The sequence below is a fragment of the Halichoeres trimaculatus genome, unplaced genomic scaffold, assembly GCF_033239565.1.
Source record: "Halichoeres trimaculatus isolate MK-OKI-2021-1 unplaced genomic scaffold, fHalTri1.1 fHalTri1_scaffold_6, whole genome shotgun sequence".
Lineage (NCBI taxonomy): Eukaryota > Metazoa > Chordata > Actinopteri > Labriformes > Labridae > Halichoeres > Halichoeres trimaculatus.
The window spans coordinates 24,213,946-24,226,196 of NW_027437184.1; the positions used below are offsets into that span (position 1 = coordinate 24,213,946).

Genomic DNA, 12,251 nt, shown 5'->3' on the forward strand with positions numbered 1-12,251 from the left:
AAGCATTTAGAAACAAAACAATAAAAGACCTAGGGATTTCACACTGGGATTTCTTTGCGTTAGACAAGACCAGTGCCAACTTTTGATGCCCTAAGATATTTTATACTGTAGCTTTTTGTTAAGTGAACAACATTTTAGTAGAAAATGTCTTTCTGTAAGTTCTGCTGTCATATGTTAACTCTTGATTTTAGTTCCCACAAAAGGCTAAGTGTAAGGATAAGACCTATATATCAGTCTTGAACTATTCCAAAAATTATAAACAGTGCAACACTTTTAAATAAGTTAATAAATGATCTAATTACTTAATAAATAAATAAATAAATGAATATAATTAACGAGCAAACAAATAAATAAATGTTTGAATTGATTCTGACAGTGCTTCTCATTTGATATTATTTGCCCACAGTTATTATCAATTTGTTTTTGTCGTTTTTTTCCCCACCTAGATTTCCTGATTTTACCACTTTCTTCGCACAAAGAAACGCCTTTTTGTCCTTCATGACTATGCTGCCATGTTATGCTGATGTTGTATTGTTCATGAGTCAGTTTCTTTCTCTCTCTAAACATTGGCAGATGGCGTTTTATCAGCTGGTTCACTTCATAGTTGTCATGGTGACACCGCGTGGTGAAAACCCGGAACTACAGCTTAGTGTTGCTGCATGCATCGGCTGTGTTCAAAGGCAGGTCCATTCACCAATCATTATACCGTGTTCGGGGTGAATACTCGACTCTGATTGGCTACAGGGTGTCTGTTCAAGAGTGTTGTAAACCTAGATAAAAGTTGTGGTCATAGCCTGGTTGTTCTTACTTATTTCGCTGGCTCAAACGCTAGTTGGTAACCGTGGCAACTCAGAACATACGCTAACATATGTTATTTCTCAGTTTTACTTAATGATCAGTTGTTGCAGAAGCAACCGTCCGTGGACACCATGTCGACCATCCCTAGCTTATCTGTCCAGTAAATAAAATCGCTTCAAAAATAATAATAAAAAAATAAAAAATGTTTTTTTTTTTTTTTTGACATTCCTTGTTGTCCAGACTTGAAAAGTGAGTCGTAGGCAAAGAAACGTTTAGACACAAAGTGGGAAACATTCCAACACTGCAATGTATCAGGTAAGCTCTATTAAAGTCTGGAGATATACTGGATCCGATTTTGGCAACAACCAGTACTACAGTAATTGTAGAATAAAGATTTATCATTTAATTTTTCTTAAATCATTAATATTTAATGATAATGTGACTTTTTCAGACTTTAACATTACTGAATTTGTACCTAATATATTAGGTATAAAATCATCACCTATAGTCTTCAAGACAGGATCTCTAAGTTGTAAATGTATGCAAGGGGGACTGTGTGACCATGTCGACTGAATTAAGGTATGTGTTGACCTCTGCGGTGTTTGTCGGTGACAGGCAAAAGGTGAGGGTCACTTAGAAACACCACTCTGAGATGAACGCTGAAAACTGCACTTTTATGGCTCCAGGTCTCTATGTATTTTTTTTTTTTTAACACAATTACACGTCATTATGATAAATTAAATAAAGAGCTGTATCTTTGTATTGATAATAAATTTATACTTAATCATACAGGTCAGATAGGGTCCCAAAGTTGCAGTCAAAATTGCATCTGCCCATCATTGCACACCCACAAAAGCACATAAAGCACACACAGAAGTACAAGTTGTCACAGGTACTGTTTTTCCAATATACATATATTTCATGATGTTCATCAATATAATAAGACATTGATAGATTTACACTACAATTATTTTATGTACTTAGTTTTCATTCAGTCTCCTCTCCATTGCGTTGAGTCAACCTTATTTAGTTTCTAATCCCATACCAAATGACAGCACAATAAATCTACCAAAATAAAAGGAAAAGAAAGTCAAGAGATAAAATAAAACTGAACACATTGCCCTTGATCCTCCAGTCCTGTCCCTCCTGTAAGGCCAGACAACCAGAGGCAATGTGGGCCTTCATCCCAGAAACCCCAGTCCAAAAGATAAATCAAAATCTTTCCTCAAAAATAAACAGATTTAAACAAAAAAATAGATCTTGTAAATACAAACAGCAATCTGATGTAAACGGTAGAATCATTCTAAGCATTCTGGACAATTGAAGGTAAAAATACTCAATTTTCCCATTAAATTCCCATTTCTTTTCCTTTTCCCATCAGTGCTTACACAAAAACAATTCAGTGACATCTGGAATTATTACTAAATTGATGCAAAAGAAAAACACAGTATTTGGTTAAAAAATAAAACATATACTGAGCAGAATATTGCACATTTTTAGCCATCCTGTTAATGTTTAGAGACTCAAAAGGTTCCCTCCTTTAGCTGCACTCAGCCCATTAGGAGGTGAAGGTCAACGTCAAGGGAAATTCCCGCTCTTTACAGGTAAATTAAGCTTAGTACAAGCAATTTATATGACTTAGTATCTTTCTTTCTGTTGGCTTCCCTCTTCGTTTGAATTACAAGTTGCAGTTGAAGCTTGGAAGAAGCTCTGAACCCTTTTCTGATGTTGGCAACTTGCTTTTTTTTTTCAAAGAAATCACCTCCAAATGAGGCTGAATGCAGGCTTAAAATGAGATCTCTACACAGTTCTCCAGTTTGACATAAGTCAATATTCTCCTCTGAATCATGTTCCCATCCCACCAAAATATAAACAAATCACAACAAAAAGTGCCACGGTGTTAAAATATATGCACATTTCTTTTCATACGGACAATAAAGCAACAGAAAGATAGAGCACTCACTTCATTTTCACTACTGTGATCAAATTGGTTAAGCACTCATGACAGTTGGATTCATGGATTCATAACACAGAAGTCCTACCCCAATCAGTAGTGTTTTTTCACTTCAGTTCACTGTGAATGGCTTAAAGGACCACTTAACTAACCCTGTAATTTTTTTGTATCCAGAAAGCCAATTTCAGATTTTGACAATGTCTATTTTGTCCTCATTTATATTTTGGTGAACCGCCAATACCTTAAACCTGAGGATATAGGTACCCCTTCCCCAAAACACCCCCATAATACAACACCATACAATGCAGATTTTCTTGTTTATGTTTCTAGTTATGTCTAAAGTCTTATGTCTTTAAGAACTTGGCAGCACTATGGAGACACAAAAAAGAAGAGTTGTGCTATTATTAGTTACAGGATCACGTGTTTTTAAAAACTTTTTTACTGATTAAAGAAGCTATTCAAACCTGGAAACACATGACGTAGGGGGAGACTGTATTTTAAATTTGAAGCATGCAGTCCTTGTGTTTTGGTTTAATTTGCATATGTTAGAATGGCACACACAAAAGCCAAACTGACACACCATATAGACAGTGTGTGATTTTTAAAAGGTCCTTTAATTGTGAATAAATAGGGTATCAGCTGCTTTAAATGAACTTAGTTTGGAAAACCTGTTTCTCTTTGCTTGTTTTTGATGGCAATTGGCAGCGTTAGCATGGAAATCTGGTCTTTGGTAATCTTTTAACTTGACTTTTATTTTAGGGGAGAATGTAAGGAAAGCTGGATGGGTTTGTTAAGGTCTGGGTCCATTTTAACCAAACTAGCTGGCAGATCTGCAGCCTCTCTGCTCATGTATTTCAGTGGTCAAGGAAACAACGTGCCCTCACTCTGAGGTTTAAGCGGCCTAATCTGTCGGGATAAACTGGGGATATTCCCGAGACAGAGCTATTCTAACACACACATGCACACACATTGATGCACCTGAACACACACAGAAACACACAGATGCCCTGTAGGAGTCAGAATCAGTGAGTTTAGCTCAGGGGGGCAGGTTGGTCTACTCAGCTGGTGGGAAAGATTACAGACACTGGAAAGAGACACTGCTACTAAGGCTTTACACACACACAGTTCTTATAAATATTAAAAGTGGTTTCATGGTGTTTTTACCTCTAGTGACTTAAGCCTACTGTCCGAAAAACAGTTTTTCTTTTTTTTACTTTTAAAGGCTGTAAGGAATGGTGTTAACGCGCAAAGTTCCCTCTTAATGCGCATCTACAAAACTTCACACTCACAATGCTCACTTTCAAAAGAACCCAATTAGATAAAGTAACTGATGCCAACAACTTCAGGGTCCTTACTTTCCAAAACTATATAAATATAGGTTTAGAAAACCCTGAAATGCCATTTTCAGTCATGTGGATTTTAAGGTTGTGTGTACAAGGCCTTAGTTCTCCAGAGTCTTAAAAACAAGAGCATCATACTGCTCACCTGCTCATATAGTAGCCCCTAAGGGTAGTATAAACAGGAGTAGATGCTGGAAAATGTAAAAGTATGGTTTAAGACCAGACCAGCGAGCGCACCAGTGAAATAAATAGTTACAATAAGGATAGAAGCCTCTCCCTTGTTGCTTGGCAGTGTATAACGCACGGAGCTGAATTACAAAAAACACAGCAGACAGAGGTAAAGAGGTAAATCGTACTGATCGCACACTTCCTCCTCACCTGTCTGATTCACACAAAAATATACTATAATAAAAAATATAATCTATTATATTTAAAAAAGAAAAAAGGCCTTAACTACAGGGAGAAACACTGAGACAGAATCACTGCGCTAGCAAAACACTCATCTTCAGAGTGCTACTATATTTTGAATCATTCCTTTTGTCTTATCATGCGAAATATTTGATTCCTCCGCAAAGTCAACTGTGAATTTGCCTTGTTTCTTATTAGCCTCTGTCCCTTTTCCTGGATCAGGTAATAAGGCGAAATTGTTTCTTTTTTTTAATGTGCTCTTCATGTGGAGAGGTTTTGCTGCTCAAGGATCTCCCTTGGCCGGGCCACTGACCAGCCAGACAGCGCCATCAAAAACAAGGTTGTTTGTGCATTTTAAACAGATTCCTTTAATTCCCCTAAAGTCAGCGACTCCCTGACACAGAGCTGAAGTGTGAGGGAGTTTCTGATGGGAAATGTTCCACAGTAACTAATAGAGAATAGAAGTGACTGGAGACTAAGGCTTTTCAGTGTCCATGTAGGTCATGGGCCAATGAGAGTTAATTAATTGTCAATAGAAGCACTGGCCCTGCTGAACTTGTGTTTAACAAGCCTGTATCCCCGGTTTGATGCTGATGACATCTCCATAGTACACTGTAAGTATAGGATAACATCCGTAATAGTAGAAAATAAAATAATTTGGACAGATTGAGTTTAATTCTATCCAAAACTTACCCTTACAGCTATTACCTAGAACTATTGTCTCCTATGGTTTGTATGACTGACATTTTTGACACAAATATCGCATGTATATTTTCTTTTTAAAGATACTTACACTTACATGTGCTACAGTAAGACCATTTGCACTAGACTGCAATGAAGGAATGTTTTCGAAATAAGACACTACGTAATATAGAAATAAAAAAGAACCATCTACAGACATTGGTCCAACTGTACTATGGCAGTATTGAAATTATCAGAGGAAACTGAGGTGTTCAAGCATGCTGAGATACAGAAGAGGATTTGAAAGTCAAAGACACAAGTTAGAAGACAAAGAGATGAAGAAGGAGGAATGTTACATAAATGATCAGGGTTCAGATGGAAAGGTCATTGAATGATGAAATTAAGGGGTTAATTTGACAAATCATGCATTATTTTTATGTATAAGCAATTTCTCTGACTGTCTTGGAAAGCCAAAAAGAAGCCAGACTTGGAGTTTGTCCTCATCAAGTTACAGAAATCTTCAGCTTCAGTAAGAATAGTTTTATGGGCAGTTTTGTTGATATCAAAGCTAGAAGTTTTATAACTTGATGCGGATCTTTTGAAGTCCAAGTTTTAGTTCTCAGGCTTATTCTGGGCTGTCAGAAATGACAAAGGTGGGCCCGGTAATCGTTGGGTTTTTCCCTAGTTATATGGAGTCAAACTCCGGCCATTGTGCAAAAATACACCAAAAAAGAGAGAGTAAGCAGGGGAAGAGACAGATGATGATAACATGCAAGATACACACTTTGATTAATAGGCAGTATTTTACACTGAAGCATACTTAAAATTAATACAAAAATTAAAAAATACAAAATGCACACACACACGCACACACACCTACAAAACGGTATATATATATCAGAATAAAACTCTACAAAGAACTATATATATCAGTTATGTAACAATTATCGCCAATCGTTGTTTCCTTTTCTGTTGTTGCGTCGTCACAAGTGTTTGGTTCTCGTTACGGCAGGTTAGAAAAGCCAAGAGGACCCAGAAAGGAGACAGGGCCGCACACTCACAGGACAAATATCGACAGGGGGGTCCATAGGCCAGGTGGTGGAAGTGGGGGAGCCATGGGGCCCTGAAGGGTTTAGGGGTGGTATATCGAGGCTAATCTGGGGGGGGTCATATGTAATAATTACTTTCTCATGGTAAATTTTGTCATCAATGTGAGGTTTTTTTTTCTGTAGCAAGGAAGTTGGGTTTAGACTGGGGTAGGAGCGTCTCTTCTTAGGTGCTGAAGTACACTGTGGAAAAAGAAAGAAGAGGTGAACAGGTCTAATTCACTACGTTTGTGGAGATCCACCGTTGAACACAAAAAACAACATTTGCAAATGGAATTCTTTGATTTGCATAAATGTTTAATTTTCTTCTCAAGTAGAATAAGTTTAAAGAAAACTTTTCCTGTGCATTAATCATGGCTGTGTGTGCAGGATTCTTACCAATAATGACGATGAGGACAATCACGCATATCACACCGAGGATAATCATCATCTGTGGTCAGTGAAAAGAAATCATTAATGTTAGAAAGTCAAACTATACATTTTCCTACTTCAACCATGTTTGCAAAACTAATTCTTGAATTGCTGAAACAAAGAATTAATTAAGGCCATGAAGTTTATTTATCACAGTAAAAACTTATATCCTACACAGAATATCTTCTGCCTCTGTCTTAGGCACTATGCCCAGTTACATAATCCTCAGTTAAATTAACCTCACGTGACCTTAAATTCCAGCATCCTAACCCTTTTGTAAACGCACAACTGCACTGATGGCATCACAATAGACTTAGTGTTTCGCCAGACTTATGTTGTATTTCTTCTGAGGAACAATCAATTTTGTGATGGTATTGATTTTCTGGAGAATAATGATATATTTGAGTAAAAACTATCAACAAAAATAATCCACTTATCCATTACAGTTTAAAGCAGCATTAACAGACATGAAATTACAATGAGTGGGCACGTCTGCATGTCCTCACCTTGGCATTCTTCCACCAGTATTTATTCTTCAGTTTTGCAGCACTGGTCTCAAACTGGGAGGCTCCAGCCTGCAGGGCATCAGCCCTGTCGTCCAGTTCTGACAACTTCTGATCACGCTCCAGAACCTTATCCACGTTCACACGCATGATATCCACTACCTGGAGAGAGACAGAGCGATGTGGAGTATTCAGGCAGGATGACTCAGTCTGGCTGTCTAGCAGAGCAGAGTTGAACTGTTAGATTGTGTGTTGTTTATTTGGTTTCATATATGTGTAGAAATGCCTGATGATGACTTGCATTTTTTCACTTTAGCATTAATGCAGTGTGTGAGCAAGCAGAAAAAACAGATACCAGTAAGTGACCAATCAGTGATGCTCAACTGTGAGTGATATGTGAGCCTGACAGCATCACTTCACGCTTGCAGTAAGGCTGTGGTGTACTCACCTCATCCACTTGTGCCTGTGTCTGCTGCAGACGACGGTTGCTGGTGAGGTTGGGGGGTTGATTCCCTCCCTCTGGTGCAGGGGCTCCAGCTGGGGCAGACCTAATGAAAAAAACAACAACAAATATTTAGTTACATCACAAAACAAACCCAAAGGAGAAGAAAGCCAGGAAATCAGCAAAGCAATAAAATGTTTACAATTTTGATTCAGCACATTTTTATTAAATACATCTCCTATATAGAGAAAATGCACCAGTTTAAATCAACAGCTTAAAAACAGCAAGACTGGCAGTTATCCAAGCTGCATTACTGTGTACAGGTGAAATGCTGTAATTGGTGGAGGAAAGTATGTGTCATTTTTAGTGACTAAGTCCACTTTTCTAGGTTTAGAGTTCATGTGTGGAAACAAAAGAAAAAAATCCACAAAGTGATTCACACAGTGAACAGTGAGTATGTTAAAATTCAGGTTGAAATATTATAAACACCAAAGGCTGAGTCATCTGGTGAAATATCATGTTATGTTATTCCTGTGTTACCAAAAAAAACAACATATACCACTTTGCACATTACCACAAGTAAATTATTTGGAGTACACTTTGTTGTCTTTAATTAACTTGTTCATTTTTGATGAACTGTGGAGTTTCTTTGTACACTGTACAGTGCTGGGAGCTATAAGATAATGGAAATGTGTTTAAGGCTCAATGTGGTACTTCTCTGCGTATCAGAAGGAAAAACTGGTTACACTCATATAAGATTTAGTCATAATCAGATCTTATTCAGATAACTTCCATATGCTATCTCTGGAGAGTCCAGGTAATTACCTTCGGTCACAATAAAAGAACAAACTATTTCAGGCTCTGCAAAAGTCCTGTAGATTTGTCATGTCATGTTGTATTGTGACCTACATAGACTTATTCTTTTAGAAGCACTCTGCACCAATAATGACCTCAGGGAGGGACAGGCAGTTTAAGCGACAGTGTCATGTACCACTGAAAAGTGAAAGCTCCATGAAAAATGTCTCATCTTCTTTTAACCCTTGGTTTGCAGTGGGACACCAAATACATTAAAAACCTACTTGCAAAAACAAATACCATGTTTTTCTTTTATTCTATTTATTATTTAAGCCAGCTACATTTTAATCCTGCTCTATCAAAGTGGTAAAGTAAATGTTCTTTAACAGTAACCTGTATGAGTGACAGGATTAGGATATGCGGAAAAATGCTGTACAGTTCTTGTGCTGTTTGTCTTTCTGGGAAGTCAGACAGTTTGAGGGAAACTACAACTCGTGGAAAAAGTGTTGTCTAATTTAAAAGGTGAAATGTAACCCTGAATATAATCACTGATGCAGAATGCACAAGAGGCTCAATTGCAACCACACAAGCAAGCAAAAAGCAGTACCACTGCTAAAGCGTAACAATCATCTTTGCAGTAGATTCTTTTGAAAAAATGACCCAACTCTAGTCTTTTTTTTTTTTTTTTCATTTTTATGACTGACACCACTTTATCTAGGATCAAATGTGCCTTATTGAGTAAAAAGGCTCAAGATTTACTGTTAAACATACACCCCATGTGATTTAGCAGCACATAAATGCCTTGGTAGTTGGACAGTACTCAAATGTTTATATTTAATGTGTTAAATCTGGAAGGATCCAGAATAATCGACACAACAAGCAAATTGGAAATTCTGCCAGTTGTAGTGCTCTGATGAGTAAACCTTAATTGTAGCTGGGCGCACTACTAGTGTGAGGCAAAACTGTGTATAAAGGTCACCTTTACACGCTCACACACCACTAATCCCCTAACAACAACAAATCCTTTGAATAGTTGGCCTGATGGCGCTGGTGGTCCCTGTCGGCTGCCAGCCAGACGTAACAGAAACCAGCCATGGTTTACTGCCCTACTAGAGTACATGTACATAAAATGATGTTACAAAGTTAGTATAATTTCAAATGAACAATGTGTTGGTGCAAATGTAAGAGGGGAAAATGTTGCACTTCATTGCTCAACATCCTGTAATTGTGTTCTTCTTCTCACTTGCCAGCATGGAGTATCACCACAAAGCTGTCATGGTCATGTGTGCAGTGGTTCACGCTGTCATCACTTCTTACCAAGCACCAACCAGGAAGAGCTACAGCTGTGAGAAGATTTCTCCCCAGTTTTCACATCCTGTGAACATGACTAACTGTGTTAGATGATTGAAACTCCACGCCCAGGTGAGATAACTGTTTCTGATCTGTACACAGTTTAGAGCAAAATTTCCCTTCTAATAAGAATGATTTGCTTGGTTTGGTCTCAAACAACTACCATATGAATTTATGCTGATGCCTAGTTCTCTGATAGATGTCACAGTATGCAGTCAACAGGTATTGGTGATTGGGGATATGGCTTGGTTAACCTGTTTTCCTTGTCTAAGAACTGTAAAAAAAAAAAAAAAAACTTTGCTTATTAACATTTAGCCTACAGATTATACTAGATAATTAATATGTGTATATCCATCCTATTCCTGAATCACAATACAAACACAAAAAGGCAAACAGTAGTTCATCCATCAATTGATAATTGAAACTAGTGAGGGAAACTCAACTAACATGTGCGCTGGCTTGGTTAACATTCCTCTTTCAACTGTCCACAACTGATGTCACTTTTCTCTATAAGCGCTTAATATATTAAATCCTATTTAAAGACATAGCTGTAAAAGTTTAGAGAATTAAGGGGTAATTTAACAAAAAGGCTAATTCAGAAGTAGATCTATGTTAAAAAATATATCTCATCATCTTAAATTCAAACTGGCTTCTTTTCTGTTGAACTGATTACACAACTGAGGGATTTTGTTTGGGCTGGCCCCTGTCATTAATGAGCACGCTGTCTGACTTTGAGCACTGGAGAGCGACATTTCAGCACTGGACAGCGCCACAGCAGCTCAGACCTGAAACCGTCTGATCCCAGCCTCACTAAACCAGTCTGTTTGATGTTACCGAGCTAGATCCTAACCTACGACACTCGCCTTTCTTCATTTTAACATTCACACACAGACACACACCACGCTCACACAATGTCCTGTAACACATCACGTTTCACGAGGAGCACGACATACGGGCCCGTAAATACAACGAGAAGCCTACAACACAGAGGGCGGGGAGGCTCCTTCTGATGACAGCTATGGTATTAGTGACAAATGAAGCTCATTGCCCACAGAGGGTGTGTTAACCATTTTTAAAAGCATGTCGTGAGTTGGCACCATTTTCTTTTAACGTTCTGGCAGCTTGCTATGCAAAAACTGACAGAGGAGACGTTCAAGGCTGCTTTTCCTTGGTCTACCATGACATGTTGACTTCATGTCCTGTAGAAAACAGAATAGGTCGAATGAGAGACAAGAAGAGGGACATTTCCAGGGTTTATTTGCCCCTGACAAAGCAAACAGTCTGACATAAAGTGAGATATGTAGCTGTCCGCCCTCGCACGACAATCGACGACATACAGTAGGAGGCTAGGCTATCCCCACCCCCCGCTGTAGGTTGCAAATATCACGTAAACTAGGCCTAAGCCTACTTCAGTGCTAATAATATCATCGTCTATAAGACGGTCTGTGGTGTATTCGTCGAGAAGAGTCGACGGTTTAAATGTAAAACAGTATGTCCTTGCTGTTTTCAGACATGAGCCCAAAATCACCTGTTCAAGAATGAAGGCCTGCGAATATTCACTAAAGCAAATACTGCTTTATTGTAAAAAATACGTTCCCGTTTGGGGCTTTAATTAGCCTGTGGGTACTGAACAGACGGTGTCCTTTTCAAAACCAAACCAGTCCAAACTGGAAAAAATGCGTGCGTGCTTGCTCCTGTAAAGCACGCGACAACAAAATAATTAAAAAAAAAAAAAAAAAGGTTACGGAGCCTGTTCACCAAACAACCGTCAAAACACAGCTAATTATCCATTTGATATCACTAAACCCGTTACCACCGTATGCTCCAAGGTTAGGCCGACACGTTAGCCTCTACATGTACGTTTGAGTCAAATTAACAAAGTAAATGGGCGTTATAGTTTGATTCAACGGTGATTTATTCCAATGACAAGCGGACAAACGAAACACCAAAGAAAAAACCTCAGTATTTAATGGCAGAAACACACTGGAAACACTCAGACAGCGTAAATCCCGTTCACCCTGCCATTACCATTCATAAGGACGAAACTGTGATTCGTGAATAAATTGGGATTTAAGGGGGACGGTATTAAAAAGATAAGGTACTTACATTTTCCTGGTTGTGTTGGCTGGACAGCTGTGCTGAAATCCGGACTGGAAATGTTAGCGTGTGCTAAGTGGCTGGCAGATGGATGTGGATTGCCTTCTGCGCTCCTCTCTACCCTCTGGCACCCTTTGGTTGATTATTGTGGCGTTTCCCTGCCTCAGCAGCCCAGGAAGATTTTCAGGCTTGTCTTTGCTGCTGAGATGTGCAACAAAAAGGACCTTTTCTTCTTCCTATTTCTACGATGATGCGGCACCTGCAGGCTATTACAAGAGCCTGGCGCTGTCAGGGTCCGTGCAGTAATGAAGGTGTAATAAACAGCCGCCTGGATTAGGTGGACAAAGATGGCTCTGTGACGTCAAT

The 12,251-nt window shown here is 38.6% G+C and overlaps 1 protein-coding gene across 1 annotated transcript; it reads right to left on the minus strand.

The window, feature by feature from the left end:
* Nucleotides 1-1,694: 1,694 nt before the first annotated feature.
* Nucleotides 1,695-12,251, minus strand: vamp2 (vesicle-associated membrane protein 2). The gene is made up of 5 exons (XM_074672559.1): nucleotides 11,895-12,251; nucleotides 7,650-7,749; nucleotides 7,205-7,363; nucleotides 6,666-6,717; nucleotides 1,695-6,470 (listed from the first exon to the last, which is right to left on the minus strand). Coding segments are annotated over exons 1-5 (330 nt in total). The 5' UTR covers nucleotides 11,897-12,251; the 3' UTR covers nucleotides 1,695-6,453.